This window comes from Triturus cristatus, chromosome 4_1, assembly GCF_964204655.1.
Source record: "Triturus cristatus chromosome 4_1, aTriCri1.1, whole genome shotgun sequence".
Lineage (NCBI taxonomy): Eukaryota > Metazoa > Chordata > Amphibia > Caudata > Salamandridae > Triturus > Triturus cristatus.
The window spans coordinates 982,714,895-982,734,628 of NC_140585.1; the positions used below are offsets into that span (position 1 = coordinate 982,714,895).

The 19,734-nt window shown below is 49.6% G+C and overlaps 1 protein-coding gene across 1 annotated transcript in view; it reads right to left on the minus strand.

Annotated features, from left to right (window-relative positions):
- Positions 1 to 19,734, minus strand: part of LOC146855946 (YEATS domain-containing protein 4) — a 142,348-nt gene that overhangs the window by 28,683 nt on the left and 93,931 nt on the right. The window contains exon 5 of the mRNA XM_085653902.1: positions 12,681 to 12,773. Within this exon, the coding sequence (XP_085510028.1) occupies positions 12,681 to 12,773 (93 nt within the window). The remainder of the gene's footprint in view (positions 1 to 12,680; positions 12,774 to 19,734) is intronic.

Below are 19,734 nucleotides of genomic sequence, written 5' to 3' on the forward strand. Positions count from 1 at the left end.
CAAGTATGTGGTGGTGACGGGAAGACTAGACAGCTGCGTAGTGACAATAATAAATATATATGGTCTAGAGCAGGGGCTTTCCTGACAAGCTTCTCAGGGCCTTTAGCCCCTACCCGATTCACTCCACGATCCTGGGGGGGCGGGGGATGGAGACTCAACTGTGTAGTAGGTCCTCAGGCAGACTGCTCACACCCACCCGCTGCGGGACTCACCGGCCTATTGGGCAGCTCATACATTTGCAGATTGGCAAGCAGAGTGGGGATTAATAGACACATTGAGCCAAACTCACCCCCAGACCCGAGAATCTTCATTCTTTTCCCGACTTCACAAATTTCATATAAGACTTGACACCTTCCTGTGTACCCCTGAAATCCACAGCTTAGTGTCCAACACCAAATACTTGACCTGTACGCTGTCGGACCACAAGCTAGTCCTCTTACAGCTGAAATGGGAGCTGTTTGGTCCCTCCATTCCTAGTTTGTGACTCAAACCAGAGTCCCTGCAGGATCAAATGTACCTAGAAAAGATTAGAGAGAACATAGTGCAATACTGTGCAGATAATTATGGCATGGCTACCTCCCCTCAACTGAAATAGGAGGTATTCAAATTTATTCTTAGGGGTCAATGTATAGCGGCATTGATAGGGACCAGGAAAACTCTTCTGACAGAAGGGGAAGCGGCGGAAAGGGAACTGCGGGAGGTGGAGCAACAAAGACTAGGTAACCCAGACTTACAGCAGACCCCGATAGACTCGAAGGAGAAAGTGGCAACTCAAGTGCCTATGCTGAAAGGGACTGCACAGGCTCCTTGTTGGCTCGGTTGGCTAACCCCATGAAGAGAGGTTCTCTCATAGTAGAAATTGAAGATGAGGGTGGGCTTCAGAGGTATAGACAGGATAACATCAACCACCATTTCCTGGGTTATTATACCACTCTCTATAAGAGTACAGCAGGGCAAGATGAAGGTTTCATCCAGGACAAACTGGCGCCATTGCCCCTACCGACCCTCACAATCGACAAAGCAAAGGCCCTGGGCGTGGAAATCTATATAAAGGAAGGGAGAGCAGCTATTAAGGGACTGGCAAGGGGTAAGACTCTGGGTATGGATGGGCTCCCAGTGGAGTTTATGGCACCTACATTTGATAAATTAGCCGCAAAGCTAGTGGAGCTATATGCGGCAGCCAGACCTATGGGCTCCTCCCTGGCACCACGCAAGAGGCCCTGGTGGTGCCACTCCTAAAGGCAGGAAAACCAGCCCATGACTGCAGAGCTTATTTACCATTGTCGATGCTAAATCTGGATTTCCAGATATTGAGTACAATTTTGGCATCAAGGCTCCTCTGGGTTAGGACTAAATTAATACATCCCGACCAAGCAGGATTTATCCTGGGTCACAACACTGCACTCAATATTGGGCGCCTCTTATCGCACTCAAAACTGCATTTGCAGTCGACATAGAAAAAGCTTTTGACAGTCTGGAACTTTATATATGGGGTCATAGAACGCATGCATCTGGAGAGAGGATTTCTGGCTTGGGTCTGATTACTTTATGCAGAGCCCCTGGCTAGGGTCCGCACTGGCCAGAACTGGTAGTCAGTACCGGGGGAGAAGCAGAGAGTGGATGCGCAGTCATCGGGTGATTTCAGGTGATCCACGGGTGTCTTGACTCTTCAGCCACGAGGTCCAGGAGGCGTCGACGATGACCAGGAGCTAAATTCGGCGTGTCCCACGAAGTCTGCAGCTTACTGCGGTGTCAGTGACCAGATTGAGGCCAACAAGCCTTGGTAACAGCAAGTCTCGTGGAAAGGATAAAAAGTCAGCGGTGCAGACCAGCAAGGTCTGAGGGACTCACCCAGCAAGGGTAAGTCATTGCAGGCCTGGAGCAACCAGGGGAGCCCTTTGGAACTGTAGAAAAGTCTTCTGGGGACCCACCAGCCAACCGGCAGGTATCGCAAAGACGTCTCGGGAGGATTCACTCAACAGGGGCCCACAGCCAGTCGGGACGGAGTAGGCCTCTGATCTTTGGAGGGATTCCTGCTGGAGGCTTGGACCACACGTGGTCCAATGCAGAAGTTCGTAGAATGTCGTAAAGGGGTTGCACTCGAAAATAGTGCATGGTACCCAGGGATTGCGGTTCCTCGTCACTCGTGGGGTCCACTTGCCTCAGCGTCGCTGGGGACTCACGATGGCCTTGGAGAAGTCGGGGAATCCTCTTCCTGGGCTGCAGGGACTTCGGACTCTGGCCGGAGTGGGAAAGTTTGTGACCGTTGATTGCAAGATTTGGTGCCTGCCAAGCAGGGGAGTCACTCCTTGACTCCAAGGGAGATTCTTCCGTCTTCCAGAGGTCATGGACGGCGAAGGTCCAGGATTCTTCTTCAGAGCGTCGTCCAGGGATATCTAGTTTGCAATGGCAAGGGTTTCCTAACTTATACTGAAAGGAAAGGAAGGCCTAGGTCTATGACCCCACCTATGGGAGGGTCAGGGGAGTGGGTGGCTACACCCACTTCCCCTTTGTCAAATTTCGCGCCAGAGCAGGGGCAGGTAGCCCCTGAGCCAGGTTGAAATGGTGTATGCACAGAGGAGCCTACTGCTCCCCCAGTGCAGGACTTCAAAGCACTCTAGGAGTGCACCCATCCAGCCCCAATACACTAAACCCTGTCTGGGAGGTGGTCACACCTTCCTGTGACAGGATACCTATTGTTGGGCTCACTCCACTGCGAGTTTCGGTCCTCAGCAGGAGGGCAGCCCAGTGTCTGTGACTGGTGGCATCCATTTTGTGATGCCAGGGCTCTTCAGGATTCTACCGTGTTTCCACAGTAGGTACAGGTCTATCCCTCTAGAAGGGTGGGATCATACTTCCATACCAGTTACTGGTGTGGGGGTATGATTCCAAAGCATTTGACACCAAATACGACATGTTTTGATGCAGCTTTCCCAAAGTTAGCATTTAGCGCAAGGTTATAATGCACTTAAGAGTATATGGTTTAACCGCATCCACAAACAGCTACAGAGAATGGACTGAGAGCTGCAGAGGGGCCCTGCTCAGGCAGATGCACCCTCTCACATGGAAACCAAGCACCCTGCCCTCAGGATTGATAGGGCCTGCCTTAGGGGTGACTGATAGGTTTAAATGTGTGTGCAGGAAAGATACAGTGCACCTATATCTCAGTGAGGAGTGCTACCACCACCTCACCCAGGCTGCAGTAGCAGGCCTGTGGTGTCAGATTTAGTCTGCTTCCCAGGGGTGGCACAATACATTCTTCAGCCCCTAGTAGGCCTGCGAAGTACTTATGCCCTTGGTACCTAAGGTACCATATACTAGGGACTCATAAGGCACCACAGTATGCAATCACTAGTGCACCTAATATGCACTCCATGTCGTTTAAGGGAGTAAGCAGATAGGCTGGGGTCCTGAATAGCAGGATCCCAGCCAGACTAGTCAAAAACCATCAAAACACCAGGAAAAAAAGTGGGGGCAACCATGTAGTCAGATTCCACCTTCCTACACAGGAGCTGTTGAACCACTTGCTATTCCAGTTCCAAATTTTCGCAGACTAAGGAGGGGGCGCTCCATTGAGTACCCAGACGACACTGCACAACTAGAAATAGTGATTGCCTGACAGACAGCTTCTCACAGGCGAGGGGACAGTTTACTGAATGAGTAAGTACTATTTACTGGGCTGAGCCACCTGGAGAGTCCTGCCTTGAAGAAGGGGGAAAGAGTGAGGAGCAGGAGGAGCAGACTACTGGTGTAGACACGAGCAGCTGACCCTGGTGATGAGCGTCTATCAACAGAGTTGTTAAAAGCTCAACTGGCGTCACTGAAATGCCTGTAAGAGGATTGCATTGATGCTTCATTCCAGGAATGCCCAAGCGACTGACCCAAGACGTGTCCAGAAGGAAGTTGTTGACAGAAGAGCCCACCTACTGCTGATCATCCCAGAAGAGGGCTGCTGTCTGAAGATAGCCACCTTCTGCCTCCAGGACACTGCAGTATGGCCACACTTGTATAATTGAAGCAGAGCAGCTGCTTGGTTACACCATGCCTGGTGCAACTCTTCCCTAGCGAGGGAGGATCACAGACTAAAGCTCATGAGGCCGATGCAAAGCTTACAGAGGCCCCAGAACAAAGGCAAACAACTGTGTGCTATTACTGCCTATAATGAATATGCTACTTACCAGTATGCATCTGTTCTTGGCATGTAGGGCTGCTGACATTCATATCTGTGCATAGATCGCCGCCTAGTGTTGGGTCCGGATGTTTGCACGTTGTTGTCCTGGAAGAGTCTTCGAAGTATCCTTGGATAGGTGACTCCTCCCCTGGACTACAGTGCGCATGGGCATCCTCTCCATCCTCAGATTGTTTTTCGCCATTGTGGCAGTGATGGAGTAGATACAGAAAGTGATGACCATGCTTGCATTAATTCTGAGAGCTGCAGCTGCTACAGGCGCCGGGGAGGAGGGAGAGCGATATGAATGTCAGCAGCCCTACATGCCAAGAACAGATGCATACTGGTAAGTAGCATATTCAGTTCGAGGCATGTGGGCTGCTGAATTCATATCTGTGCATAGAATACATAGCAGTGCCCTCTATTGGCGGCGGCTACCCGTGCCAGCTGCAGCGGTCTGAAAAAGTGTTTTGAGAACAGCCTGTCCTACAGCTGCCTGCTGTTTTGACTGCACATCTACGCAATAGTGTTTTGTAAATGTGTGTGTAGTGGACCATGTGGCTGCTCTGCATATATCATGCAGGGGAATATTTCCTAGAAAAGCCATGGAAGCCCCCAACTTGCGTGTTGAGTGGGCTCGTGGTGGAATAGTTAATGTGCGTTTTGCCTTTTGATAACAGATTTGAATACACTTAACTATCCATCTGGCTATCCCTGCTTTGGAGATGGCGTTACCTTTGTGGTGTGGGGCAAAGGCAACGAACAGTTGTTTTGTCTTCCTGAAGGGTTTAGTCCTGTCGATGTAGTACATGAGGGCCCTCCGTACATCTAGTGTATGTAGTGCCCTTTCTGCAACAGTTTGTGGGTTTTGGAAGAAAACTGGCAGTTCAATAGTCTGATTCATGTGGAACTGCGATATTACTTTGGGCATGAATTTGGGTTTGGTACGTAGTACGACCCTGTTGGCGTGAACCTGTATAAATGGCTCTTGAACGGTTAGTGCCTGGAGTTCTCTAACTCTTCTTAGGGAAGTGATCGCTACAAGGAAGGCCACTTTCCAGGTAAGGAATTGAATCTCGCATGAGTGTAGAGGTTCAAAGGGTGGACCCATCAAGCGTGTGAGGACCAAGTTGAGGTTCCACATTGGAGCCGGTGGGTGGCTTGGTGGAATGACTCGTTTGAGTCCTTCCAAGAATGCTTTGATGGCAGGCACTCTGAATAGAGAGAGGTGCTGCCTGGTTTGCAGATAGGCTGAGATTGCGGTCAAATGGACACGTATAGAGGTGTACGCCAGATTGCATCGATATAGGTGTAAGAGGTAACAGATGATGTTTTGGATGGATGCGTCCAGCGGGTTGATGTGATTATTACCGCAATAAATGACGAACCTTTTCCATTTGGCTGCATAGCAAGCTCTGGTAGTGGGTCTTCTGGCCTCCTTGATGATGTCCATACAGTCAGGTGGCAGGTTGAGATAGCCAAACTCTAGGACTTCAGGAGCCAGATCGCCAGGTTCAGCTGTTGCGGATCTGGGTGCTGAACCTCTCCATGGTTCTGCGTCAAGTGCGCGGGTTTGATCCGCAGCCTTTGATGCGGCACCACGGAAAGTTCGAGGAAGGTGGTGTACCACGGCTGGCGTGCCCACGTGGGAGCAACTAGGACGAGTGTCAGGGAGTGTTGTCGGAGTTTGCGGGCCACTAGCGGTATCAATGGCGCTGGGGGAAAAGCGTACGCAAATCTGCCGGACCAGTTCATCCATATCGCATTGCCCTGCGACTGCGGATGTGGGAACCTGGCGGCGAAGCTTTGGCATTTTGCGTTTTCGCTTGTCGCGAATAGGTCTATCTCTGGATGACCCCACTGCTGGAAGTACGGTTGGAGTACTGATGGGTGTAACACCCACTCGTGCATCTGGTGGCTGTGTCTGCTGAGCAGATCCGCCATCTGGTTGTCCTTGCCAGGGAGGTGTTCCGCCATGAGGAACATGTTCCTCTGAATGGCCCACTTCCACATGCTCTGAGCCAGATGATACAACTGTGGAGAGTGTGTTCCTCCTTGTTTCTGTATGTAGTACATTGCGGTCATGTTGTCCGTCCGGATCAACACGACCTTGTTGCATAGATGTACTTTGAATGCCTTCATGGCTAGGAAGATTGCCATCAGTTCCAGAAGGTTGATGTGCAACTTCTTTTGTTGTGTCGTCCATAGTCCCTGCACTGTGTAGTGGAGTACATGAGCTCCCCATCCCTGGAGAGACGCGTCCGCTGTCAGTACTATCTGTGGGACAGGCTCTTGGAATGGTCGGCCCTTGCAAAGGTTTTGTGGGTTCCACCAATGCAGAGAGTTGTATGCCCGACCGCTCACCAACACTAGGTCCTTTAACTGTCCTTGAGCCTGATTCCACTGACGTGCTAGGCACTCCTGAAGTGGGCGCATATGTAATCTCGCGTGCGGGACTATGAAGATGCAGGAGGCCATCATGCCTATCAACTGCATAAACACTCGCGCAGGAAGTGAGTGATTGGGTTGGAACTTGGAGATCAGCAGTTGTATGCTGTTGATCCTCACTAAATTTGGCTGAGCTGTGGCCGCCATTGTGTCTATAGTCGCACCTAGGTACTGTTGTACGTGTGCGGGCTGGAGATGGGACTTTGGATAATTTAGTGAGAATCCCAGACTGTGAAGAAGGTGAATAGTGCGGGACATGTGGCTTGCACATTGCTGGGCTGACTTCGCTTGAACGAGCCAGTCGTCTAGGTAGGGGTAGACGTGTATATGCTGCCTCCGTAGATGTGCTGCCACTGTAGCTAGGCACTTCGTGAAAACCCTGGGCGCTGTTGTCACGCCGAAGGGAAGGACTTTGAACTGATAGTGCTGCCCCTGAACAGTGAACCTGAGGTATTTTTTGTGCGAGGGGTGGATGGGTATGTGAAAGTACGCATCCTTGAGGTCCAGTGTGGCTAGGAAGTCTCCCTGCTTGAGAAGCGGAAGGACTTGCTGTAGAGTGAGCATGTGAAAGTGCTCTGAAAGAATGTACTGGTTCAGGGGTCTCAGGTCTAATATAGGTCTGAGCGACCCGTCCTTTTTTGGAATTAAGAAGTAGAGGGAGTACACTCCCATACCCTGCTCGTGGATGGGTACGACCTCTATAGCGCCTTTTAGAAGCATACTTTGCACCTCTTGCTGTAAGAGCGTTAAGTGCTCTGAGGACATAGGACGGCTTCTTGGTGGTATTGTGGGTGGAGTGGAGGTTAACTCCAGACAGTAACCGTATTTTACAATATCTTTGACCCACCTGTCCGTGGTGATGGAGTTCCACGTGGACAGGAACCTTTGTAGCCTTCCCCCGACAGGTGTTATGTGGTCGGGAGGAAGGGAGAGGGCGTCACTGCTTGTTCTTGGGGGAGGACCTGGTGTTGCCGTAGCCACGTCCTCTGCCCTTTGTACTGGAGCCACGATATCCACCTCGGGTGTTTTTATCGTAGGTGGTCTGTGTATTGCCTTTGTTATATGTTTGTTGTGACCCCTGTCCTCTACCTGCTCCCTTGTTTCCGGGGCGACGAAAGGAGCCGCTCCGAAAGGACTGAGTTTGTAGGGCGCCCATGGACTTTGCAGTGTCCGTGTCCTTCTTTATCTTTTCGAGGGTGGTGTCAACCTCTGGCCCGAATAAATAGTATGGGTTGACGGGCTGGTTCAGTATATTGTTTTGTACCTCAGGCTTGAATCCTGAGATCCGTAGCCAGGCATGTCGTCGCAGCATGACGCTTGTGTTTATGGCTCTGGCAGCCGTGTCTGCAGCATCTAGTGCACATTTGATGGAAGCGTTCGTGAGTAGCTGTCCTTCTCTGATGAGCATTTCTGCGCCTTCTTTGAACTGGTCAGGGAGATGTTGGAATATTTGCTCCAGTGTGTCATAGTGCGCTCTATCATAGCGAGCAAGGAGCGCTTGAGTGTTGGCTATGCGCCATATGTTGGCAGCTTGGGCGGCAACTCTTTTGCCAGAGGTCTCTAACACTTTGGACTCTTTGTCCGGGGGAGGAGCGTCACCTGTCGTTTGCGAGTGTGCCCTCTTGCGTGCATTCGCTACGACGATGGAGTCGAGTGGTAATTGGCCTCTGATGTAAGTAGGATCCCCAGGTGCTGATCTGTATTTCTTATCAATCCTGGGGTTTATCACTCGTGCCCTGGTGGGTTCCTTGAAAATGTCTTTAGCTGGTTTGAGGACCCCCTTCAACATTGGCAGAGTTTTCACATGTCTTTCTGAGGATGCAAAGGTGTCCATTAGAAAGTCATCTTCGATGGTATCAGAGTGAAGCTGTACCCCATGGTTATTTGCAGCACGTTCAATAAGAGCGTTGAACGCCGCAGTATCCTCCGTAGGAGATGTTTTTGCCCCATAAAGTTGTTGGTCCTGTGCATCGAGAGGTGCACTGGGGTCTGCAGGGTCGCCCCAAGTTTGATCAGGGTCCTGCTGGTCATCAGGGTCTGTGTCTACATGGTAGGGGACTTGGTCATCCATGTAGTCCTCCAATGCGTCCGTGTCGGAGCGTGTGGGGGAGAACCGGTGTGGAGCCTGGTAGGATGAATGGAAGGGTTCATAAAGGAGAGGTTCTGATTCTACAGGCAACTTCCTTTTTAGTGGGATCCTGAAAGGGTCCAGTGGCGGCTCCGAAGTTATCCTTCGGTCGTGGAGAATCATCCTGCCAGTGTCGGCGTCGATGACGCGTGCCGGAGACGTCTCAGCAGGTGTGACCGTATTTTGGGTGACCCGTGTCCTGAGTTGGAACATTTTTGGGATTGTCGACGGAGGCAAGCCGAAGGTAATGTTGGCCGGCGCCGAAGAGGCTGCTGGAGCTCCGATCGAACCGGAACCCGACGTGTCCTGGAGGACAGCCGTGGTTTTGCTGCCTTGCGTCGCACCAGGTCGTACTTGGGGCGCCTTTGAGGCTTTGGCACCGGCCAGGTTCGTAGAGGCGGCCGTGGATTTTTTCGGCGCCGGCGGTTCTTCGAGTCGAGGTGCAGAGATCACCGTCGAAGTCTTCGATACGTGAGGCTTAGGTGTCGTCGAGGGAGCGATGCGAGACGCAGCAGGCGTTACGGCCCTCGGTGTCGTTGGTGCCGGTAGCCGAGCAGGTTTGTCGGTGCCGACGGCCTTTTTCTGTTTGTCGACTCCAACGTCGCCCGCTTCAAGTTCGGCACCGAAGTCTCTCTTGGTGCGGTCGGTGCCGACGCGTTGCGCTGGCGTCGAAGGCGTGGAAGGCCTTGATCCGACCAGCGCCACTTTCAGTTTCGGTGGAACCGGAGCAGCTTTCGGTTTCGGTTTTGCGGTAGGGAAACCAGCTTGTTTATGCAATAATGGCTGCCGCTGAACGTCCGAGGCCGGGCCCGAGGGCGGGGCCGAAGAACTGCGGGATGGGTCTCGGGTAAGGCCCGAAGGCGATCCCTCGACCGGAGCCATAGGCTGTGGCACTGGTGTTTCTTCGGTTTGAACAGGTAGGCCTTGTTCATCATTGGAGCTACTCTCTTCGGCCCCTAAGGCCTCCTCGTCGTCTCCTACCTCGGTGTCGTCTTCACCTCTGTGGAAGAGTGACTCGTCTACCTCGTCCGATCCGGGGTCGTGTTCGGAAACGGGACTGGAGGGCAAGACTTCTAATTCCTCGACGCCGTCGGCCTCATTGAAGATGTCTGTTGGGGCCGGTGCCGCGTGCTGCGCCTCGAGTCTCGCCGCTCGTCGATTCCGTAGAGTCTTCTTCGAACGGAACCGGGCACAGGCCATGCATGTCGATTCGTCGTGGTCTGGCGAAAGGCATTTGTTGCACACCGGATGGACGTCGATGTGTGGGTACTTCGCATTGCATACCGGACACCTTTTGAATGGCGTCCTCGATTCCATCGTCGAAGTAGTCGAGGACAGGTAAATGCGAAAAAAGTCGGTGCTGAAAGTTAGTAAACTAACAGAATTGTATCGAAACCCGATCGATAAACAGTACCGACGCAAACTAAAGGCCTTTTGGCCTCGACAAAGTATTTTCCTAACTTGAGCTAAGATAGCACATCCGAACCCAATGGCGGAAAAAAACAATCTGAGGATGGAGAGGATGCCCATGCGCACTGTAGTCCAGGGGAGGAGTCACCTATCCAAGGATACTTCGAAGACTCTTCCAGGACAACAACGTGCAAACATCCGGACCCAACACTAGGCGGCGATCTATGCACAGATATGAATTCAGCAGCCCACATGCCTCGAACACTTAAAGACAGGGGCAAAGCTCTGCACCAGGACTACTACCTACTCTAGTGTGCCCTGGAGTAGGAAAGGGAGTGGATGGGGACAGAATGAGGAGGGGACACACTCTTAAATGGAAGTACTAGTCTTGCACCCATACTCTGGGCATTTGATCCTTTTTGTTTAGTTCTGAGTTTTATGTTTAAAACGTTTTTATTGAAACAAAACAAGCCATGGGGGAGGGGGATAGGAGGTTAGGGTACATATAATACAATCAAAGAAAAAGGGGGCAACTCAAGAGGGTTGGCGATGGATATCTCGATGGGCCAGGGGAAAAGCACAATAAATGAAAGGCTAAAAATGCAATCTGTGGAATCCCTGCGTGCATATCCAACACCCCAAATCTGAGCAATGAAAGCCAGCATCAACTCAACGAGGCACAATCCACCCCCCCCCCCATCCCCCAGCCCCCCATTAAAGAAAGTAAGAAAGAAAAAACAATATCCCACCCCCCCCGTCCTATGGTCCCGCTCCAGATTAGTCCTCATCAAAAGGCCCCGCTCCCCCCCCCCCCCCCCGGAGGGCCCCGTCTCACATGTGATCTAGTCCGCCGAGATCACCGGCGGCGTCAACCTGAGAAGCCTAAGATACCTCGGGCAGGTGAGCTCCCGGAATTCGGTGGACAGCAGCGCTAGAAAGGGTTGCCACAGCTCTTCAAATTGGTCTATCTCCCCCGCCACCGTAAGCGACAGCTTCTCCATTCCCAGCACATGCCAAAGCCTATGCAACCAGCCCGTGATGGAGGGGACAGTGGTGGTGCGCCAGTGGATAAGGATGTTCTGGACCGCAGACCCCAGCGCAATCGCGATCTGCCTGCCCCTGCGGGACTTCAGTGGGTACATTAGGTCATTGGGGAGGCCCAGCAGGACATACGCCGGGAAGCGCGGCAGCTCTATCCCAAAGTGCTTATCCACCTCGTCCAAAACTTCCTTCCAGTAAGCGGTCAGCACGGGGCAACCCCAAAGAATGTGTGAGAGGGTACCCTCCTGCCCGCAGCCCCGCCAGCACCCCTTGTCAGTGTGTTTATGCATTTCATACAGTCTCTCCGGGGTGTAGTACCAATAAGTGGACACCTTGGTAAAGGTCTCCGTAAGGCCCGTGTGGTACGCAGAGTGCCGCGCCCGATACGCAATTTTGTCCCATTCCTTGTGGCTGAGTGTCCTACCCAATTCCCTGTGCCAGCGCTCCCTCCCCGGGTTGTAATAGTGAAACGGCGGGGGTTGTAGGTACTTATACAGATCGGTAATTAGCTTAGCGTCGGAGGTCCGGGTGGCCAGCCACCTCTCATACGGTGTAATTTGACGAGCGGCGGTGTCACGCACTTGGGGCTGGAGGGCCCAATGCCGAACCTGCATGTAGCGCAGTCTGTCCAGCTCCGTCAGGCCGAACTCCTGGCGGAGTTGCTGAAAAGGAATCACTCCTAGTTCTGAGTTTTGAAGTGTAATAAAGTACTTTTCTTTTATAAAAGAGAGACATTTTGCTGGACATTTATGTTATTGCGATGTTGGGTGCCAGGGTACTGAGCATGTTGTACCCCACACTAATCTCCCTGCAACGCCTGTGACTAAGCGCCATCACTGCCACTGAGAGTCAAGTGCTGAAAGCATTGTATTTGGCTCAGCTAGCAAAGCCAAAGTAGGACAGACCCTGCCTAATGAATGTGTCAGTCTGTAACGAAACTGGTGCTCATGTAAAGTGCTCTGATACCGATACGTTTTGGTCTAGTTCGCGCTACATAAAAAAACCTCCGGAACATAGACGCAAACGACCCCATCCCCCATAGCTATGGTCCAATAGCCCCTCCTAGCTTCGATGCTAGTTTGCTATAGCCCATATTCCTAGGTGAAACACACCCTCCAAATAGGATGGGAGCGAGCAAGTGTGAAGAGGGGCTGGTGCTTCTGCTTCTTTTAATGCCTGTTGTGTTCCAGGAGGGTGGACTCACAATGAGTAAAGCACGGACAGGACTGACTCCTGCATGTCTGCTTGTGCGAAGGCTTTCTTCTAGCCAGCCAAGATGCTCTTGGTCTCTCATATTTTAACTTCACAACATCGGAACATTTTAACTAACACTTATATTCTAGAACTACACAATACAATGGGCATTGGCCAACCTACACTCTTTGAAATTAGGACGTATCCACTGGAAGATAAAGTGTTCCTGGGGTCTCCAAAAATGTATCTAGTTTAATGTTTTATCTTTAAACATCACTCCATGTTTCTTACCATCTCGTCATAAAATTCAGAAACCACTGTTTTCTTTCCTAGCATGACGTTGGTATCGGACTGGAACAGTTTCAGCAAGTGATACAGAGTAACCTGCGTTAAAGATAAAAAGGAAAAACAAACTTATACAACAGAGAAGGAGATGGTTTTAAATAACTTACACCCACCAGAGATAAATTAGATCATTTAAAGGCACATTTTCAATTCAGGCCCAAAAGGTTAGTGTGGGGACGTTTATCTTTTTGGCACTTACCTTTTGTTTCAAGCAGAACAAACATATGTAAGCTACGGACAAGACCTTAAACATGACCAGAAGAAATGTCCAGAAGATGAAGTTAAAAAAGGACCAAGAGTCTTGAAGAACTTGGTTTCAGTTCAGTTTCACAACTATGCACACAAAGAGAAGGGAACATTGTAATGTAAGGGAAGGAGTCAAACAGGAATGTCATACCTGCTAACCCTCGTCTTGCAGTTTCCAGAAGAACATCATTGATCCTGTAATATGAAAGAGCTAGAACACCACAGACCACTAAAAAACTGAACTGACTGTTGCAAAAAAAGGGGGCGATTCTAACAGATTTTCATTATTTTCTTGAAAAGAGTTTAAACTCTAAAAAGACACAAAAAAAAGTTGTGTGAAACTTAACTGTCAGTCAGTGTAGCTAAATTAAGGACTTTTATAGACTGCATTAGTTATAAATATAGATTAAAGGGGCTTTATATTACATACAACTTTGCTTCCGAGGCAGCGCATTCATCCTAATACAGAGCACTTTCCTTGCTTGCGCCGGGCGCACCTTATGATACAAGGAAAACGCGCTATAGCTGTGATACGGTCCATGGAGTGTCTATTATCCCCGTTTGAGGGCACAACTTCACTTTAGAAAAAAATGCCCCCTCAAAGGTATCTGAATAAATCATTGGACATAGCTGCAGGTGGGACCACATCTTGAATTATATCTACACGTGAATGCCAACGTTTTGGTCAATATTTATGTGGAAAATATAAGGGGGTATGACATATTGCTGCTAGTACAATATTTTAGCTGGCTTTGCCGATGTATTTTTGAGGGTAGTGTGTTTAATGTGCTGGATGTTACAGGTAAGAAAACGAGCAAACAATGCAATCACCCTTACACCCCTATTATAGTAATATTGAGATATGCATGGTGCTAGGATTTCTGGTGGACTAACTAAACAACCAGGTGCCTTTGAAACTGAAAGGGTCAAGGGAGTTACAGATGTATCATTTTTAAAAGAACACTGATGGTACACAGTTCATTGAAGAGATGTTCAACTAATACTTTGAGGCAACAATTCCCATAATTTTTCTAACGTTCAATTTTTTTGAATTTCATGTTTGTACACACACACACACACAACGGTTTATTGGTTTAGCATCATACAGAACAGTCAAAAAAACACATGTTGGCACCCAGCTCTACATCAAGCTCAACAGTGCCACGCAAGATCTACAACATGTGTGGGGCATGCGCACCAGGAAATCGTGCATACTCTACCAATGCCTTGTAATAATCAGGCACACCCTGACAGCGTGATTGAAGGGCCTCTCAGAATCCCCTCAACGTATACAATCAGAGTTTGGGGATCACCCCATTTTAAATAGCCTATCGTGCTGTAGTATATCATGTGGGAAATAGTTGAATTGTATCAACCAAGTTGGATGGCATGGCAAGCGTCCTGGTCAACCGATGCTGCTGGAAATTCTCAGAGAGGCACTCAAAAGACAACGTGGTCCTGGTCCCAGTCATCCCCAGTCTACAGATACAAATTAAATTCTATGGCAGAAGCAAGGCAATCTTGGCTCTTGTGACATACTTATTACGGCTCAGAGTGGAGTTTGCGAGGTGAGCTGCCAAGCCATTGTGTGTGGCAAAGAGCCGCCCGCCAACATAAAAGTGACAACCTAGTCACTTCCCGAAGCGAAGGGGGAGGGGGGGGCGTAACGTCCTCCATACAGAAGGTGTAAGATACCAAATTACTCAAGTGCTGCTAACTCAAGCCTCTAAGAGGCGTTGTATCTATCCCCATAAAGCCAATCGGCGATTGGAACCATCTGAGCAGCCGAGTAGTAGAGACGGAGGTCTGGGACACCCAATCCGCCCTCGTACATTGGAAGAGGGCATTTGGCATAGGATACCTTCGCTACTCCATTTGACCAGAGAAATTTACACAGCAGCGATTGGATGTCCTGGAATAAGGAGGATGGTAAAATATAGGGGTAATTCTGGAGTATGTATAGAAAAAAGGGGGACAACCACCATCTTAGAAAGTGCTACCTGCCTCATCAAGTCTAGCGATAAAGAGGTTCATCCCTCTAAGCATGAGTTGGTGCGCTACAAGTAGCAGGGCAATACTCAGTGTCCCACATAGACTGGCGATCCCTCGTAATATGTATGCACAATTATTTGGAGCTGCGCCCCTGGTGGGAACAGGGGAGGTGCGCCCTTTAACAGGACATATTTAACTTACCCCAGTTAACTGTCAAACTAGATGCCTCTGTATAAATATCCAGCATCTGTATCTACGTGGCTGTGCCTGTGGGCACTAAATATATAGGGGCATATAATCGGCCCAGCCCAATCAAAACCATAAATCTGTACGACTCAACTGAACCAATTAGCCAGGGGTTCTCTCAAGGGCAAAGAGGAGAGAGGGCAACCCTGACAAGTACCCTGCTCAATAGGGAAGGGCAGTGAGAGGACCCCAGTTGACCCTCACTATTGCCCGTGGAGCGTCACATTATGCATTCACCAAGGCCAAGAATTGAGGGCCAAATTCTCTCTTTGTAGAAAGTGGAACAGAAAAAGGCCAGTGCACTGTGTCAAAGGCTTTTTTCATTATTAGCAGCAGTTCCACCGAGCTCTGTAGCTCATCAACCCTGGAAAGTGCTACTTGAAAGAGACATAGGCAGTGTCTTTTACCTCTTCCGGGCATAAATCCATTCTGGTCTTTGTTGACCAGTGTCCTTACAACTTTGCATAATCGAGTGGCCAGGATCTTATCCAAGAGCTAGACTTCCTTACTTAGTAAGGAGAAGGGCCTATATAAAGCACAACGCTCTGGTGGCTTACCTTGTATAAGGATAGTGGCTACTGGGGCACAGCAGAGGTAATCTGGTAATGAGCTTGATCGCTCCATCTCGCCGTAGCATGTCAGTAGGTACGGTGATAGAAGAGGGAAGAATCTTTTTTAAAAACTCAATGGGGAAGCCGTTTAGGCCCGGGGTCTTGCCAGATGAGGCAGTGGCAATAGCTGACTGTATCTACACCAGGGTCAATAGCTCGTCGAGCTCCTCCTCGTCCACTGCAGAGAGAGATGATACCACCAAATAGCTGCCAGTGTGGCATACTGTTTCCAAGGGATCGGGTCTCTCGGACAATAGTAAGCAATGAAGACTGCTGCAATCTCCACAGATCCGGCGACAAACTGTCATTCGGGGCACAGATACACTGGAAAATCCGGATCTCAGGCTCCTTTCATGACAACCAGTATAGCAGCTTTCTAACTGTTTTACTTTGCTCATAGAGCCTATAGTGTGATAATGCCCCAGCCAGTTTAGCTGTATCAAGTGTGTCACTTGATGCAGTGTGTCACAGAGGTCCTCCAGCTCTTGCCAGTTCTCCTCCAAGTGATTTTTGTCTGGGGATCAGTCTAAGTGAGGAATCTGTAACTCGAGCTCTACAATGTCTTGTTCTCTGTCTCGCTCCCTCCCATGAACTGCGGAGAAAGCCCTATCACATATTACAGTCTTAAAGGCCTCCCAGAGGCTGATCGGAGAGGTCACGGAAAAGTAGTTTAGTTTGAAGTAGCAAATTGCCTCATGAAGTCTGTCCACCAGAGATTCCTCCCAGGGCCACCAGGCATTCAAGCCCCCCCCCCCAAAACTCTGCCAGCCCAGGCAATCTTGCCAAGACAGTGTGTCTGCAGAAAGAAGTAATCCTGGAGCTAGATTTGTGTAGGGCTGAGAAGTATGTGTATTGGCCATTGTGGGAGTGTCAAAAGCGCCATTTATCCTGTAGGCATCGAGAGGTCTGAATACTGTCCGTCTTAGGAGGTGAGACTACCGAAGTGGTATCCAGAGTTCAATCCTACAGGGAACTAAAGTCACGATCAGTGTTCCTGCTTCGATCTGCAACAAAATATCTGATAAGGCCAGTAAAGTAGTACTTATGAGTGTAGGGGACCCGATGACATTCCTAGTCAATACCTTAGAATGCTTAGCTATCAGAGCCTTGGAAGGTGTTGTGACACAATTGCCTTTCAAAACCATAGTCAACAACTAAATGCAGCCATGAAAAAAAGGAAGCGGTCACATGTTCTGTTACAACTATGGTAAATGGTTCTTGTTAGACCTGACAGCCCTTTGGGTGGTCCCTCCTCATCATTATTTATTTTGTCCCACTTTTGCCTCAAACCCTGTTTGAATTTTTCCTTTTTGGGAACCACCAGACTTTTTAGTGTTGCTGCAGATTCAGGGAGCCATTTTAGCTACCCCTGAAACTTCTGTCTGAGGGCCTGAAGCACAAAATGGTGGCCACCTGTGACATCACCAGCATCCACTGGAACCTACCAGCACCTTCCAGAACATTCCAGAACCCTGTGACAGTTGGAGGCGGTTTAGAATGTTGGGAAGCTAAGACAGAGAGTTGGCAGTTGGAGCTGGCAGTTGGCACCTGACTGGTGAGGAGTGAGCAGCAAAAACGTGAAGGAGGAAGGAGTGAAGCAGCAGGGGTGGAAACTTGTGCCTGGAGTGGGGTCCATAAACCCACCCTTGATACTAGTCCATACTGACGGAGCCCAGCCTAGAGCCCTGTGGGGGAAGAAGTCAGAAAAACCATCCTGAGGACCTGGACAGCAGGAACAGGCCTTAAAGACAAGAGAACAGCAAAATCCTGACCTGGAAGCTGGTTTCCCTGAAGTCCGACGTCGAGTAGCCTAAGACCTTGAGCCCGAGGTGGAGAAGCGGCGCTGACTGGAAAAGCAGACGTCGTACCCGGAGCCGCCAGAGGTCGAGAGAGGGCGCCGTCAGAGGTCGTGAGGAATACCAGAGGTCGAGGAGGAAGTCACCCGAGGTCGAGTGAGCGGCGTCATCGGAGGAGTGAAGTCCGCCCTCCGGAGTCGTCGGAGACCGAGGTGAAGGGTAACGGAGGTCGGGAGTGAGGATCGCACTCCGGAGTCGCTGGAACCTGTGAGAATCGTGCCGGAGGTCGGGAGTGGAGGTTGCACTCCGGAGTCGCCGGAAACCTGTGAGGAGCACCGGAGGTCGGGAGTGAGGATCGCACTCCGGAGCCGCCGGAAGTCGACATCGAGGCAAGGCCGGCCGACGTCATCGAAGCCGAGGTCGCCATCGGACCGGAGCCGCCCGAAGTCGACATCGAGTAAGACTGCCCGACGCCATCGAATCGGAGGTCGAGATCGAACCGAGGCCGCTGACATCGAGACCGGATCCGCCTGCCGGCGTCGTCAAAGAACTGACATTGTGCCGAGGCCGCCGACATCGAACCGGAACCGCCTAACGGCATCGATACGACCCCAGCGGCGTCGGAGCATCAGAAAAAGGGCAGTAAGTGGAGTAGAGGGCGCCTAAGGCCCTGTGGAGACCTGAGAGACTGCTCTAAGGGGCTAGGGAGGTGCTGGAACCAACCTGACTGTGCCAGGGGTGAACTGGGACTAATCTAGAGAAGTTGTGTGGAGAGAGAGAGCCAGGTCTCTGGTATTTTCCCCCATTACCTACCTCAGTTTAGGCCTCAGCCTTGTCCAAGTCAGGGAGTAGACACCCTCCAGCCTTCCACATCCCCACAAGCTGTGCCTGGGCCAAATCAGCCCTTAGGAATTCAAAAGTGATCTGAATCCATGAGTGTCACTGTCAGCTTTTAAGTATTTATTAGGGGCACTGTATTTATTGTATTTAACCTATTTATTGTTCCACTGTATTTATTGGTCCACAGTATTTATTGATGCACAATATTTATTGGTTACAGTATTTATTGCCTCAGAATATTTAATTGCCTGTCTGTATTGCACTTTTATTTATGCCTTCAGTATTTATGATCACCCCTATTTATTGAATCATTAAGCCAGTATTTATTTGACCTGCACTTTCTAAAAAGTTTGTATATTGTGATTGTTATTTATTTTCTCCAATCAGCAACTAAGAGAAAAAACAGATAAAGAAAGTTATTTTCATAATTTTTACGTTGTAGAGTCGTTTTTGGAACGGATGCACGCATGGTTATTGTTTGGGTATGTTGTATGCTTAGCACGGAGCCTGATTCCTGACCACTCGAGCCAAGCTACCACAGTGTGTCCGGAAGACCACCACCACCCTTTCAGAGTGGGGGTGTGGTTTTCCAACAGTTCTGGTCCCTGTTTAGATCTGGGATTAGCCTAGACCTTATGTTTTTACTAAAATTATATGTATAATATACTTAATTATAGGTACTTTATGCCAGCCCTCTTTATCAGTAACTGTTGCTTTATTCAAAATTTTATTCAACTCACTACAGCACAAGCCAATGGGTCAGCCGACTGCACCCACTAGCTAACTTCACTGATAATTACAGATTGAGCTTATCCACACACAAAGTAGTTCCATTCAGTGCCAGGGACTACTAATGGAATGTATGTTTTTTGTGACACCAAAATCATTTTGGGGTTTTAGCCATTTATTTATTTTTGCTTTTACAAATAACAAAGGCCTGGCAGCTCTCTCAAAAACTTTTGCAAAATCCATGGCAAAACAAAAAAAATCGTTGACAAAGCCCCAAGGCTGGCAGTCAAGGTCAGACCGATTGGCTTTGCCAATGATTATTCTGGAAAGGAAGGGGGAAGGAGTGTACAGGAGTATACTAAATATAGCAGGCCCTTTAATTTCAGGAAGCTGGTGAACAGAAAACCAGCAAAATTGACTATATTTATGATCACCACCTTATGCAAAAAAGCTTGATTATATTTCTCATTAATTAGGAGGTATAATTAAAAGGTTGCACTGCACAATTTAAATGGAATATAAAGAAGCTGGTATGATACG